This window comes from Cynocephalus volans, chromosome 14 (assembly GCF_027409185.1).
Source record: "Cynocephalus volans isolate mCynVol1 chromosome 14, mCynVol1.pri, whole genome shotgun sequence".
Lineage (NCBI taxonomy): Eukaryota > Metazoa > Chordata > Mammalia > Dermoptera > Cynocephalidae > Cynocephalus > Cynocephalus volans.
In genome coordinates, this window is record NC_084473.1 from 90,743,589 (window position 1) to 90,759,800 (window position 16,212).

The window sequence follows — 16,212 nt, forward strand, 5'->3', positions numbered from 1 at the left end:
AGGCCTGGCTTGCTCATGGTGGGATTTCAGGCCCCCGGCCCCAGAATTTACCCCTAGTTACCCAGAAGCATCCAGACAAGATCTCAGCCTGAGCGGGTTCCAAGGGATCAGGCAAGCTGGGCCCTGTGCGTGAAGCCTGGCGCTGCCCACTGTCAGGAAGAAGATGCCTGCCCTCCCCCCCAAGACAGCTGCCCTGTGCAGCCAGCGTCCTGGGCTCCTCCCAGGCCTGGCCACAGGGGATCATTTGAGACAGGCCACATCTGTAGAGTCCGGGCCCCTAAAAATAGCTGCAGGCGAAAAGCTGAAACCTCTTTGGAGAGGAAAACCTTGCTGAGAGCTGGGCCTGGTCGATAACCACCCCAGCTTGGCTTCCAGGGCCAAGGGCAGCCAACAGGAAAGTGGCAGAGCGAGCTCGCTGGGCTCAGAAAGCCCCGGGTCGCACCGCGGTAATAATAACCCGTCGATAACACCTCTCGGGTTATTTTTATGCAGCGAGCCCACCAGGCGCACTGACACCCGGACGGTGGGGCTGCCCAAGGCCCTTGGGCTGTGACCACAGCCCCACTACCCCCCAGACCACATTCTGAGAACTGTTACTGGTATAATCATATGGATTCCTCATCTTTTTTATTTTCAGTAATACCTGAAATACCAATATTGTAGCACATGGGAAAATTCCAGTCAGTACAAAGGAGTAAACAGGGAACATTCGTTGTCCTCCCCGGTCCCCTCCTCTGCAACCAGTTTCTGGTGTACCCTTTAAGAGGCACCTGAGACTTCTGGGAATAAGTGTGAGAAGGAACCCATGTAATAGATCCAACCAGGCTTTGTGGGATGGTTTTCCTTGTTCAGAAATGACATGATCAAACGTCTTAGCAGCGCCCCTGCACGTGGCAGGTGCTCAGGAAGGTCGCAGTCACCCTCCTCACCCTCCTGTGGTCATGGCTCTCACCCCCACCCCAGAGGTAAGGGTCTTGTGGTTCTTTAAGGTGGTAGCTCAGGACTTTGTGGGATCGGGGTCTGCTGGTGCCAAAGCCCCTCTGCTGGGCACCTTCTCCGAAGGTCACTCAGCCCTGGCACCTGACTGGGCCTTCTGCGTGACTCTACACGTGACACTAATTCCTCTGGCTTCATACGGGTGTGTTTACCTGGAGGAACTTCATGATTTCAAAGGGTCCTGCTCTGGGAAGACTTTTTCAGGAAAGGAGGAGGGTACATATCCCCACAGCCCCAACCTTGGTACTCCACAGGTTGGGATCCGGTCAGTCAAAAAGGACCCTGCGGGCTGGGGCGCAGAACTGGTCAGGAGGACGCTGGGCCTTCCTCCGTGCCCGGCCTCAGGGTCTCAGGTCAGCTTGGCTGACCCATACTTAGAACGGCGCCAGTCTTTTTCATATATTCTTAGAGACAAGACACAGGGTAATTACAGTTTGCTGATACGGTAACATATTATAATTTCCCTCCCCTCACCAACCACCATCCCAGAAAACAAAATGGCAAAACCAGCGAACCTTGGCAGAGCTGAGCAGGACATTTAGTGACACCTCAGGGTCTGGCTCCTGCTCTCGTCTTCATGGAGCTTCTGGGATTTGCCAGCAGGAAGGAGCCTGGTGTTTCTTCTCCCCCCACCCACCCCGACCCCTGCCCAGAGCAGGCAATGCCGCATACAGGTGTGTCTTAACACCCCATGCCACCCAGGGCCTTTCTGATTCAGCTAATCCATCTTGCCAGGGAGGTGCAAAGCTTTCAAAACAATTCTTTAGAATACTGGTTCCTTTTCAGTACCCAGCGTAAAGTCAGGCCTCCCAAGTTGGAAGTGGCATTGGCCAAGCTGCTTATTTGGAGAGTGATGGCCAGAGCATGTCTGGGGGCTGTGGCCGCCTCTCTGTACCTCCCCCCACAGTTAACTGCTCCATGGCCAGCTGGGCATCCCCATCCATGGTGAGAGTGCAGTAGGCACAGGGCAGCCTACAGTCCCTGTGTCACACCCTCAGCCCCAACCGCTTTCTGAGCACCTGCTCTGGGCTCTGCCGGGTACCCCTCATGAGCACCCTGGGTGACTTAGCCTGGAATTGAGGTCTGCTGTGTCACTGCAGGAGCCCCTCACAGTCCCCGGGCCCTGCCTCTGGGACAAGCCACCGAGCAGGGGCTGCAGATATGACGGGCTTCCTACACCTCAGAGTTAAAAGCAAGGGGCTCTACTAGCAATGGCTGCATGTGAAACCCTGCTGTGTGAGGCCTGTGCGTGCACTCTGACATGGGCTGGCTGGACTTGGGATCGGCTGTGTGTTACCTTTACAAATGAGGACTGGCCAGTGGCCTTTCAGGGGACATTCCCACCTGCTGTATCCTCATACTGTCACTACTATACCACTCACACACACACACGTAGGCTAAGGGACACTGAATGGGGACATTCTTCAGTTGCCTGCAGCAGACTCTGGCTGAGCTGCTTCCACAGGGCAGACAAACAGACAACCTGACGGGCCTGTGTCAGCTGAAGGTGCCCGCTGTGAAGACAAGGCAGGAGGAGGGTGACACTGGTGCCTTCCCGTGGTGCACACAAGAGGGGTGGGTGCCTGCCAACCCCAAGGAAGAGGGAGGGACATGGTTTCAGGGATAACTTTGAATTGTCACTGCATATGTAAACCATGCCTGAGCTTCAGTGGTTACCGTCCCGCAATTGTTTCTCCCTTAAAATATTTGCGTTTTCTTCACTTATACACACACAATTTATCCACCTGCACTCTGGAAACATAGCAGGTGGTACCTTGTCTGTTCAGCCACTGTCAGCACTGGCGTCGGTGTTTCCGGGGGTGCACTTTTGCTGCTTTTTGGCTGTTTGGTTTTAGGCACTGCGTATTGGCCCTCTGCCATGGGTGAGGAGGGTTTGGGCCTCCCTCAAACCACACCTTTCCCATGCCCTGGCTTTCCAACAGACTGTAGGACTCAATGGGATAGCACTCGGTTTACAGTGATGATGTGGATTCCAGCCCAGCTGAGCCGCACAGTAAACTGTGACTCTGTTTCCCTCCTGCACACGTTCCTCTTCCGCCCACAGTCAACAGTTGTTCTGACTTTTCGTTTGTCTGGCTTTCTGTGACCTCATTGTTTATTCGACCCAGACCCTTCTCCAGTCGTCTACACCTCCTGCCTGGCATCCCTCCGAGGATACCTCCCTGGTACCCTCCAGGCCTTCTTCCCCTCCCCTGGACGGGGTCCCCTGGTTCTGGAATCCCTTGTCTTCCTCTTGGTTGCTTTACTCTCTTTTAGGGGCATACCTTCCAGCAGTTCCCTACGAAACAGTACTTGGGAGGTAATTTTTGAGCCTTTGGGTGTCCAGAAGTGTCTTTATTGTCTTCTTACTCTTGCTTGATATGTCATATGGGCCTGAACACCCATGGCAAGTTGTCCTCCCTCAGACGGTGGCGGCACCTCCCCTGGGCCTCCTGCCTCCGGCGTCGCTGTCCAGCAGCCACAGCCCATGGTCCTCACCCTGCGTATGCAACCTGATTTTGTTTTTCTGTTTGGCTTTGCTGTTCTCTCCAGAAGCTTGCAAGGTCCTCTCTTCGCACCCAGTTTTCTGAAATTTCACTTTGCTCTCCTGTTTTCAGCCCTTTGCCTTCTCACTCCGCTTTACAGAAGATTCTGCTTCTTTTCCAACCCTTCTATATCTGTCATTTTGCTTTTGTATTGTTAATTCCCAAGAACTCTTTCTTGTTTCCAATTATTTCTTTTTTTATAGTATCCTATTCTTACTTTAGGGATACAAGATGTCTAATCTTTGAATCTACTAGTTTTTGTTAAGTGTTTTTCTCCTGGAATAGTTTTTATTTCTTCTAAATTGCTTTTCTCTGTTTTCCTTAGTATTTTTCTCTCAGGGTGCAGGCTTCCTCCAATCCAGGAAATCTATTATTTGAGTGGGGACTAAGCCCCTTGGTGCACGGCCTGTCCCTCTGCAGTCTGGCCGCACGCACACCCCTTCTCTGGGACAGCCCTTCTCTGCTCCCTTTCCTTCCGAGTAGCCCAGGAGGACCCCGTGGGGCAGGGAGGGCTTACCCCTTCAAACGCTCCCGAAGCTTGGGAGAAAGACTTGCTTTCCACCAACTGCTGTGAAACAGTTGAAGTTTTCACATGGAAGTCATTGGAACAGTCATGTCCTGTCACATTAGTAATAAATTATCTGTCACACTCCAGAGGTGATGGTGATGGCAACACACGGGTATGTCATGACTCAAGAGTGATACACCATTAGTTTAGCTTTTTAAGCTGACAAGCAGATGCCTGGAAAACTAAAAGTAGAGTACCCCGTTTATTAAAAGAGCACCCCCAGGTCTTCTCTATCAGCAGTAATGCATTAAACGTGTCTAATACACCATATATTCGGATATCTTTATTTGAGATCAGTATTAGCTACCATGCCATCCCCAGCACACACACAACACACACACCCTCTCACATCCACATCCATACACAACATGGGCACACAGACACACACACATGTACACACATGCACGCACACACGTGCACACACTCGTACACTCACCTGCGCTGCCTCGAGGACACCATCGCCCACTCTGCTATGGAGGCGCCTCGCCTGCAGAGGTGTGAGTTTCAGAGGCAGCCACACAAACAGAATCTGGGCCTTGGATTATCTCTCCTCACCTCCCTTTCCTGCACAGGACTTTGTGGTCGGGCTCTCCATCCTGCTGCGAGGAACAGTCCACGAGAAGCTCAAGTGGGCCTTTAATCTCTATGACATTAACAAAGACGGCTACATCACCAAAGAGGTATGGGGTGGCTGGGAGCAGGCACCCGCCCGCCCTCCTCGCCTGCTGCTGCTCCACGCCCAGACTCTCTTCCTATCCTCTCTCCTGCTGTCTGGCTCTCCTGGCTCCCCTTCCCACCCAGAGACGAGACCTCACCCTGGCCCTAGGGGACAGCAGCCAGCGGGCTCTCCTCCCTGGACTCTCAGGCCTGGACACCTAGGTATAGGTAGGGTTGTGTGCCCTTCACCACACAGTGGTCCAGCTCATTAGGTGTTCTCAGGTCACCTTCGTACAGGAGAGTCTGGGGAGACATAAGTGGGGAAACCAGGGGGCCTGGCCTCGGCCCCAACAGGGGACCCCTCCCCTTGGGCCCACAGACAGGTTTTGTTTGATCCAAGCATTTGTTTTTGTGTCTGAAATAGTTGCTACAGTTTCAGACTTTGGAGATAAGCACATAAAAATCTATCTCCAACTTCTTTTGAAGATAAATTCCTCTTGGACGGTCAGGAGCTCAAGCTGGGTTCACCGGGAGGGGTCCCCCTCACTTGACCCTTCACGCTCACTCATCACTGTCTGGAGGTAGCCCTCTGCCCTTTGATGCAGCCCCTCCCTTGGCCCTTGCCAAGGCCCTGTGGTCCTTGCAGCAGGCTCATATCACCACCCCTCCCCGCTCCAGGAGATGCTGGCCATCGTGAAGTCCATCTACGACATGATGGGCCGCCACACCTACCCCATCCTGCGGGAGGACGCGCCCGCAGAGCATGTGGAAAGGTTCTTCCGGGTAAGTGGGCTGCGCCCCAGTGGTGGGGAAGAGTAGCCTGGCAGAGGAGGGGGCTCTTGCTCTCGGGGCAGCCGTGGGCAAGCCACTACCCCATAAGGAATTTAAACTTCTTCCCCAACCTGGCTGATAGAATAACCTGAGGAGTGAATTAAAACACAGGCAGGGGGCCGGCCCGTGGCTCACATGGGAGAATGCGGTGCTGGTAACACCAAGGCCATGGGTTCGGATCCTATATAGGGATAGCCGGTTAGCTCACTTGGGAGAGTGTGGTGCTGACAACACCAAGACAAGGGTTAAGATCCCCTTACCATTCATTATAAAAAAAAAAAAAAAACATCAGCAGGCCCTCTCTGCAAAACCTCATCTTAGGGCAGGCTGGGGCTCGTGGATTCTGAGGCAGCTACCATGCCATCCCCAGCACGCGCGTGCACACACACACACACACACACATACACATATATGAGCACACAGACTCACACATGAGCGCACACGCACATGCACGCCCACAGGTGCACACACATGCACTCGCGCACACACACACGCTCGTACACTCACACTGTGCTGCCCCAGGCCGGTGCCTTATGGGAGCTTTTCCAGCTCCTCCAGGGAAACACTCTGTGAAAGGAGCAGGGTTGGGGTTGCCTTTGCTCTACATCAGGGGGAGGGGTAGAGGGGTTAGGGTTAGAGGGGCTGAAGGCTCCACCTCCCACTTGCTGGGTGCCCTCTAGACAGGTGGTCATCCTGGGCCTCGGTTGCCTCATCTGCCCAGGCTGCCTGTCAGGGAGGTGAGGGGGTCAGATGATCATGGGGACAGATTCTGGGAAGCACAAGCCCAGGGAGGCTGTCAGGGGAGCAGCTGAGCAGGGCAGACTGGGGAGATGCCAGAGAAGCCAGCAGTGGGGTTGGAGATGGCTCAGGAGGCACTTTATGTGGCCTGAATCCACTTGCCAAGGGGACAAGTGGGGGTGGAGGGAGCCCATCCTTTGTCCACTGCCACGTCCTCAGGCTGGGGGCAGGGGCCATCCCTGGCAGGGCACAGACTTACCTTGGGCATGGCTTGGGTTGCAGAAAATGGACCGGAATCGAGACGGGGTGGTGACCATTGACGAGTTTCTGGAGACCTGTCAGAAGGTAGGTGGCATTGGGAGGCTGGGTGCAGAGTCCTGTGCGGGCTGGGTGTGGAGGTGAGTGGCTGAGGCCTACCACACTCACAGCCTTCAGTCCTGGCCCTGCTGGCCCAGGGAGGACATGTCAGCTGTCCTCAGGCCCTCCCCACCTCCTAGGGGGCTGGATCAAAAGAGGCTTCAAGCTCTCTTTTCACTCTTTTGTCTAAATCCATGCCCTCGCCAGTACCCCCACCCCCATCCACCCACTCTAGCCAGCCCACAGCCCATCTGGGCAGACCCTCCCTCAGCCCTGACCTTGTAGAGCTGCCAATCAGAGGGGGCAGATGTGGGGCCAACATAGAGTGATACGGACCTGTGGCCCTTGGAGGGGGTCACACTGGGGAAAGGTGCCCAGGGCCCCCAAACGTGGCTGCTGGCCTCATCTGCAGAGCACCCTTGCGGGGCAAGGGTCTGGGCCTCCACCGTCTTCGCCACTGCCTCACTCCAGAGCAGCCTCAGGGACCCCTGGCCTCCGTCTGTGTGTGTAGCCCACCAGTGAGTCACCAGCTGGGCTTGCAGGCAGATTGGGCCTAACCAGCCCAGGGACCTCCTCAGCTCCCCCATCCACTCAGAAAGACAGACAGAGTAGCCACTCCAGGATTCCCAGCCAGATTTTGGGACCACCCCTCTGCCCCCACCCACCAGCACCTGACAGGGCATCTTCCGCTCTCTCCACACAGGACGAGAACATCATGAGCTCCATGCAGCTTTTCGAGAACGTCATCTAGGACATGTGGAGGGGCCTGGGTGTCCATTGCCACCTCCACCCCAAGAAACCTCAATCCTGCCAGGAGCCACCTCCATGAGAAACTTTTTTCTAATGTATTTGCAAAAAGTGAACAGTTTGCTCCAGACACACTCACACGCACACACGCACACATGCACGCACGCAAGCTGTTCCTCTGGGCTGGCAGAGGCCAGGGAGGGGCTGAGTCTGGCTGAGAGCCGGGTCCAGGTGAGAGCTGCACAGGCCCGTGGGAGGAAGCTGCCTCGGGTGGGCAGCTGTCCACAGCCCGCCAGCCATGGGGTGTTACCAGGAAGGGGCTCAGGCTCCCCTGCGGGGCAGGGCCCAGTCTCCAGAGTAAAGGCCCCTCCTGTGTGAGCCCGCCTCGCCCCTCCTTCCTGCACCCCCCATCCCACCCCAAGGTGGGCCTGGCTCCGGGGCTCTTCGGGCCTCCTCCTCCCCCCAGCCACTCCCTCCCGCTGCTCTAGGCTCCCAGAAAGCCCCTCACCCCAGGACCCTGGGGGCTGGGACTTGTGACTAGGAAAGAGGTGGTGGTGAGGCAGAGCCTGCTGCTTTCTGGAAATGCCTCCCTGGGGACCTGGGGCCCTGGGGCCCCTGCCACTCCACTGACCTGGTGGCTGGAGCCTGTACTGGGCTGCCCACCATGGACAAGGATGGGTGGTGGGGGCCACCAGGTTCATTCTCCCTCACTTACAGGAAGGGGGCCTGTCAAGCTCGGGGGCTGGGTCTCCTGTGGAGACTGAAGGGACTGTTTGCCCACTGCACAGGCAGGAGAGCCTTCCCTCTTCTCAGTCTCGGCTCAGTGGGAGTGTGGTGGGTGGAGCTGCCCACATCCCCCCAGCACAGGCCTGCTCTCCCCAAGGTCCTCTTAAGTCCTGGGAGGAGGTCACATGGCTCAGGGACTGGCAGCCAGGAGCCCGGGGGCAGTGCTCGGGGGACCTGGGAGGGGCCCCTCCCTCCCTCTCCCCCTCAGCCCATCGCCCTTGGCTCAGCCCCTCTCCCGAAGCTGGGTGGCTGCCTCTCTGCTCAGGCTTAACCCGACCCCCTACAAAAAGCACAAGCACCCCCGGCAGCTCAGGCCACAGCCCCTGAGGGGAGCCTAGGACGCTCGCTTTTCGCAGGCAGGGCCCTTCTGGTCGGCTGAGGCCTGGGTCCCAGTGGCCCCTATCTGGGTGGCCCTGGGGAAGAAGCTCAGGGGTCTGTTCTGTGCCTCAGAGCAGTGGGGACTCAAAGGCCATCCCAATCCGGCCCAGCTCACCAACATTCAAAAGCACAAACCCCGGGGACTCTGCTTGGCTGGGGTCTACTCTGGGGATAAGGGCCAATGTCAGCCCAAAGCCAGAGCCAACAGTGAGAGCAAAGGAGCCTGTGGCCGGACAGCAGGTCAACAGAAACCTCCAGGGGGAGAGAGAGATGTGAAAAGGAATCCAGTCCCGGGCAGCATGGGCCCTTCGGAGGAACATTCCCACAAGACACATTCCATCGCTGCAGCCCGCCTCTGCACAGGCCAGCCCCGGGATCCCTGGGTACCCCCCGGAGGCTAGACCCAGGGTGAGCAGGGCCCTCACAGGAAAATGGGATGGCAGAGGCCGTGGGGGCCCCTCAGCACCCACACACACATGGGCCTCCCCTCGGAGCTGCACTGACACCATCTCCAGTCTGACGGGGGGGCCTCTCCCCTCCTCCAGGAGGGCATCAGCTTTCCCTAGCTCAGGGATCTCCCCCCAGCCCCCAGCCTGGCCCTCCCAGCTGGTGATGCTCTGCTTCTTAGGGGCCAAGTCCTCAGGAGAGGGTCACCACCGTGCCCCTGCCCCCAGCCTCAGGGCCAGACTGGCTGTAGGTCCAACCAAGAGCGGTCTGTCTTCCACACTGGGACAGGGACTGGCCACATATCTGCATGGCAGAAGCATCTCCCTTGGGCATGGCCTGGGAGGGTGGTTCCTGTTCTGAGTGCCCACCAATATTCAGTCCTGTATATTTTAATAAAATAAACCTGACAAAGGAAAGGGACTCTTGCTGGCTTTATCCCAACTCTGAACTTGGGTCCAGCCCCTCCCATCCCTGCTGCTATTAGCCATGGCTCCTGCCCAGCTCTGTGCTGGTGTTTGACAGGGGGAGGGAATGTCCCTGAAATTCTCAAGCCTCCAGTGTGCTATCACCAAGGCTGAGTCAGGAAGAGATGCACACAGTTGGCCTCTGAGCCCGTACCAGGAGCTCCAGCTCTGGAGCCTATATGCAAAGCTGGCAGAGGGCACGGTGACTTCCTGAGGTGCCATTAGTATGTCATCCCCAGATTATTTTTTTCCCAGTCCCAGGAAGTCTTTCTGAGTGTCCCCTTGGCTGGAGGTTGCAGGTCATGGGGCAGAAAGAACCAGAATTTGCCTAAACACATTTTCCTTTCCTGGTGTTTATTTTCAAAACTTGGGGTTGGGGAGGAGGGGGTTCTGAGAGGTGTGCCCTGGTGGCTTCAGGGGCACATCCCTAGCCATGTGGCATTATCCTCACAGTGAGCCCAAAGAGCATTTGAGCAGTGGCCCCAGAGGACAGACAGGAGGAGTCCCCTTCCAACACCACACACACCAAAAGCTCCACTCCACCTGATACCCAGGGCCTTGGCACAGTCCAGGCAAGGGAGCCCTAACTGCATTCTGGAATGGAACATCTTGCATTTGCCACAGGCTGGCCACTGTGGTCAGCATGTTCACTCTCGTCACAGCGTAATGAATACAGATGGCGAAGATGAGGAGGAAGAGGATCTCCCAGCCATTAAAGGGTGGAGCTCAACCCAGACCCAGGCAGGTGGCTCCAGGCCGGGTGTAAGCCCTGAACCATCCACTTCATGATGGGCCACAGAGCTCAGAGTGGGGAAAACCCATCCATCCACCCACCCACCCACCCATCCACCCATCCACCCACCCATCCACCCATCCACCCACCCATCCATCCATCCACCCACCCACCCATCCATCCATCCACCCACCCACCCATCCATCCACCCATCCATCTACCCACCCACCCATCCATCCATCCACCCATCCATCCACCCATCCATCTACCCACCCACTTATCCATCCATCCATCCACCCATCCATCCATCCACCCACCCATCCATCCATCCACCCATCCACCCATCTATGTGTACGTATGTTTTCTACTCATCCACTTAGCACCTTTCTGACCTGGACACTTGGTGCAGAGGGAGTAGCAAGCTGTGTCCTCCATGTGTCTGGGTAGCAGTGAAGGGTCCAGAAAGAGCCTGTAGTTGAGGGTCAGGGGACCTCAGTCCTGACCAGGCCACCAAACTCATGTGGCCTTGGACAGGTCCCATTCTCTCGCTCGGTCTTTGCCTAGGAGAAAAGAAAGAAACACTCTCCAACTCATTTTAAAGATGGGTATTACCAGGATTTTAAAAAATCAGTCATGATTAGGATAAGAAAGAACAATTACAGGACAATTTCAATTATAAACGAAGATATAAAAATCAAAATATTAGTAACTAATTTCAATAACGTATGTTACATGCATGATGTATGTAATATCATGACAGGTTTGGGTTAAACATTAAATGCAAGGTTTTAACGTTAAAAAATATTTTATGGGTATTTCTGTTTCCAATAATATGAAGGGTCTGGGTATCTAGATTGCTCCTTTCATTTTCAACAACTGAAAATCTGGAATAAAAGGTACAAAACATTTTCTCAGAAGCATCATTGAACTGACAAAAAGGGTCAGAGTGGCCTTCCCCACTCTGAGCCCTGAACTAAGTGGAAATGGAAACTCACAGAGGTAAGCAGAGACCTGAAAGAATTTTCTGAAATGGGTGAGCTTGATTGAATTTTGGTTCCACATCCTTCGAAAGCCTGAAGAACAGGAGATAAAGCCCAGCACCCACCCAGGTGGGGAGTCTTTCAGGAAATCCTTCCTCCATAAAACTGGGTCGACAGAGTCAAACCTTTGGAGATAATCAGGGTAAAATGAAGCAAATCCACCTCCCACCTTCCCCTCACCCAGCAGATTGCAAGAAAATTTGACTGTCTCAAGCCCTGACATAAAACAAATGGGAAAATTCACCCCTAAGAATTAGGATGCATAAGCTGGAACCTCATATAGGCTTGCAGCCCAAATTCGCACTGAAAATATTCTTGAGAAATTAATTTTCAGTTATTCCCTGTTAAATTATAGGAAGATGACTAGACTTCAGTAAAAAATTACCAAATACTCAAAAAATAAGGCACTGTGAGTGAGATTTAGCAGAAACAACAGACTATATAAATAGACCCACAAGGAGTTCAGATAATAGAATCATCAGACACAACCATAGAATGACTATATTTCATATGTTTAAAGAAATAAAAGACAAGCTTGAAAATATATGTGGAAAACAAGAAACTATAATGATATGAGTAGCCAAGCAGATTTGCAAAAGAGAATCAAATAAAACTTCTGGAAATATATATGTGAGGGTACTTCAAAGAGTTTATGGAAGAAATAGAATTGAAAGATAATACGAACCTTTGCATGAACTTTTTGAAGTGCATTCCTACGTATACTTAAAACTGAAGGGGTGGGTTTAACAGTAGATCAGACCCAGCTGAAGAAAGAATCAGTGACTTAGAAGGCAGATCTGAAGAAATCATTCAAAAATGTAGCTCAAAGAAATAAAGATGAAAAATATCATGGAGAGGTTAATAAACACAGGAAGTAGAGTGAGAAAGTACACCATAAATCCGAGTGGTATACCATAAATATGAGGATATAAGCATGCTATAGATAGATAGTGTGTGTGTGTGTGTGTGTGTGTGTGTGTGTTTAATAAGAGAGAGATTTTAATGAATTGGCTCATGATTGTAGGGGTTCGCAGGTCTGAAATTTGTAAGGCAGGACAGCAGGCTGGAAACTCAGGCAAAAGTTGAAAATGCAGTATTGAGTCCAAAATTCATAGGGACAGGCCAGCAGACCAAAAACTCAGGCAGAATTTCTATATTACAATCTTGAGGCAGAATTCCTTTTTCTCTGGCATACCTCAGTTTTTGCTCTTTAGGCCTTCAACTGATTGGATGAGGCCCACTCACGTGATAGCAGGTAATCTGCTTTACTTAAAGTCTACTGATCATAAATGTTAATCACATCTACAAAGTACAGATGGTCCTCAACTTAACGATAGTTCAACTTAAGATTTTTCAAGTTTATGATGGAGCTTTCAGCTACGTATACTGATGGAGATTATCCATACAACTATTTTGTTTTTCACTATCAATACAGTATTCAATAAATTATGAGATATTCAACACTTTATCATTAAATAGGCTTTGTATTAGATGATTTTGCCCAACTGAAGGCTAATGTAAGTGTTCTGAGCATGTTTAAGGTAGGCTAGGCTAAGCTATGATGTTTGGTAGGTTAGATGTATTAAATGCATTTTGACATGATATTTTCAGCTTATGATGGGTTTATTGGGACATTGTCCCATCTTAAGTCAAGGAGCATCTGTACCTTCACAGCAACATCTATACTAAAGTCTGACCACTGGGTCCCATAGCCTAGCCAAGTTGACACATAAAATTAACAACCACAGACACCAATTCACAGATTTAAGAAAATCAAACAAGTGCCAAGCAAGCTAGATAAAAAGAAACACTTATCTACACATATCGGTGAAATTGCAGAACACTAAAGGCAAAGAGATAGCAAAGGCAGCCAGAGAGAAAAAAGCAACACATGATATCTTCAATTTCTTGGGAGAAAATAACTGCCAATCTATAACTTTATACCAGGCAAAATTAAAATGTTTTCAGATGAACATAAGAAAGTTTGTTACCAATAGATACCCGCTAAAGAAAATGACCAGGATTCACTTCTTATAGAAGGAAGGCAACCTCCCTGCCAAAAGGTCTGAGATGCAAGAAGCAGGAAGAGCACAGAGAGCAGTAAATATTGAGTACATTTAAACAAACACTGGTTTGTATAAAACAATAAGAAAAATGCCTTGTGGGATTTAAAAGTTTGGGGGGAAAATTAGAAACAAAAATCCAAGATAAAATTATCAGCACCGCACTCTACCGAGTGAGCCACGGGCCGGCCCTCCAAGATAAAATTAAAATACATGGCAACGGTAGCTGTTAAGTCAGGGGGAAATGGGTTATTTGGATGGAGGAAAAAGATACTGATTAACATTAACCTTTACTAAGGTAAAATTTTAAAGAAATGCAATGTTACTTGCAAAAACAATAAAAATGAAAATCAATCAGTATAAATTCTGAAAATAGCTGCCACGATATTTCCAGTTCACATGCTCTTCCATATTTTATCATTCCCTCATCAAGAGATGGAGTCTATTTCCCCTACCCTTGTAACTCAGTAGGACTTTTGTGACCGTCTTGATGAATAGAATGTGGCAGAAGTGACGCAGCTTGATTTCTGAGGCTAGGTCATCAAGGGCAATATAGCTTCTGCCTGATTCTCTCTCAAGATGCTTGCCCTTGGGAACCCAGCTGCCATATTGTGAGGAATCCCATGCCACATGCAGAGGCCACATATAAGTGTTCCTGCGAACAGTTGCACCGGATGTCCCAGCTTACAGCCAGCAGCATCAACTATCAAGCAAGTGAGTGAGTGAGTGCGTGAGTGAGACTTCAGATGATTCCAGTCCCCTGGCTTTGAGCCAGCCCAGCTGATGCTGACTGAGCAAAGACAGATAGGCCGTCCCTGATGAGCCGTGCCCCAGCTGCACACTGACTAGCAAATAAATGTCATTGTTGTTGTGTGAAGCTGCTACATTTGGGGGAGGTTTCTACACAGAAATAGATATTGGAACAACAAATTAAATGAAAAAACCTTATGAGCATCTCATTAGAAAGTATTAAAAACATTCAACGCTCATTTATGATAAAAACTAGAAATGCATATCTTTCCATGAACTTTCCCAGTGACAGAATGGGTACTTGGAACAGTTCTGCCTACCCCAAATCCTGTTCTCTTTCTGCACCGAGTGGGGCGGTGGTGGGGTTTCAGAATGAAGGGACGTGGGCATAAATTAGAGTGACAGAACACAGACCACCACTTGCCTCATTTAAACATTATAAGTGGAGCACAGAGGAGGGAGGACTCATTCCTGCCTGGGTAAGTGGGGGCTTGAAGATGGTGAGCAGGTGGTCATTTCTGGCTGAGAAGTCAGCTTGAACAGATGCCCAGGGCAGGAAGGTGACAGGGGTGCTTGGCACTGCTCAAGTGGTCTCACTGGACAGAAGAGAGATGAGCGGGACACAGAATAAGGACTGTGGGGAAATTCTAGAGGGCCTGAGTTGGCCTCAAACATATAGAGCAGCCAGCAGCTCCCAAGATGCCTTTGTGACAGTCACTGAGGGTGGAGGCTCTGAAGCCAGTCTGCTGGAACTCAAACCCCAGCTCACCATTCACCAGCTATATGACCCTGAGCAAGGTACACAATCTCTCTGTGCCTCAGTTTTCTCATCTGTAAAAAAGGCAAGTATGGGCCTGCACTGCAGAACCAGGCTTAAATGAGCACAGGATGTTCAGGTACCAAATCCAGCTCAACAAGGTTGGGCCACCTTGAGGCCCAGTGTAGGGGAGTGAGCCATTCCCTGCTCCGAGGGCCGCTTCCCTGAAACTTGACTGCTCTCTGCTCTGCCTCTCTGTTGTGCACAGTGTCTTCCTGCTACTAGACGCTCCTCTTTCTCTCTGGAGGGGACACTCCCACTGCCCCCAGAGGAACTGATTGGTCTGAAGACTGTCCTCCCAGCTGGGTGTGTTTTTCCCTTGCCAAGCCTCTTGCCAGTCCCAGGACAGGTGTTAGCACTTGTCCACTCAGCTCTGCAGAGACAGGTAGGGTTATGCCACTCCCCGCCCAGTTATCAACACCCAAGTTCATCCAGGCTAGAAGGGGGTGGGGCTGCCCAAGGTAGGGGGTGTGGTGGCATACAGGGAAGCTGTATTAGTCCATTTATGTTGCTTATAACAAAATACCTGAAACTGGGCGATTTATAAAGAAAAACAAAATTTATTGCCTACAGTTTCTGAGGCTGGGAAGTCCAAAGTTCATCTGGTGGTATCAACAGTGACCCAGGGGTGTCACATTGCAAGACAGTGGAAGCAGAGAGAGAGAAAGAGATGGACTCTCCTCTCCTTTTAAAACCCTCAGAACCATGCCCCTGACCACCATTTTTAATCCATTCACTATTGCACGGTCCTGCAATCTAATCACCTCTCCAAGGCTCCACCTTTCGATTACCATAATAGGATTTCCCACCCTATTAACAGTCACAGTGGGGGCTAAGTTTCTAATACATAAAACTTGGGGGACAAAATTCAAGCTCCAATAAGTTCTGGGGGGACATAATTCAATCCACTACAGAGGCCTCCTTCCCTCCACCCTGCCCTGAGGGTAGAGAAGAGCTGGGTCCCCAGTACCCATCTCTGATAACTCCTTAACACATGCCATATCTCAAAGGCCTTGTGACATCTAGGGCATAGGGCCCAGGCTTCTGTTCTGGAAGTTTCTGTGTCATCTTGAACACGTTAGTTTACCTTGCTAAGCCTCAATTTCCTTATCTGTAAAATGAGCAGAAAAACAGTCCCGATAGGGCTGTTAAGATGATTTAATATGCATAGTTACTAGTCTCTTAATACACCGTTACCCCATTGTGCCTTGCAGCACAGCTTTCCAGAAAAACGGCCGGTCGGTGATTAGAAGATCCCTGGCCTCTCGTCCCCTCCATGTGAGGGTTTACTGGC

The 16,212-nt window shown here is 51.6% G+C and overlaps 1 protein-coding gene across 1 annotated transcript in view; it reads left to right on the plus strand.

The window, feature by feature from the left end:
* Positions 1 to 9,467, plus strand: part of KCNIP3 (potassium voltage-gated channel interacting protein 3) — a 33,773-nt gene extending 24,306 nt beyond the window's left edge. The window contains exons 5-8 of the mRNA XM_063078031.1: positions 4,683 to 4,790; positions 5,446 to 5,550; positions 6,619 to 6,681; positions 7,397 to 9,467. Coding sequence (XP_062934101.1) covers positions 4,683 to 4,790; positions 5,446 to 5,550; positions 6,619 to 6,681; positions 7,397 to 7,444 — 324 coding nt within the window. The 3' untranslated portion in view covers positions 7,445 to 9,467. The remainder of the gene's footprint in view (positions 1 to 4,682; positions 4,791 to 5,445; positions 5,551 to 6,618; positions 6,682 to 7,396) is intronic.
* Positions 9,468 to 16,212: the final 6,745 nt, after the last annotated feature.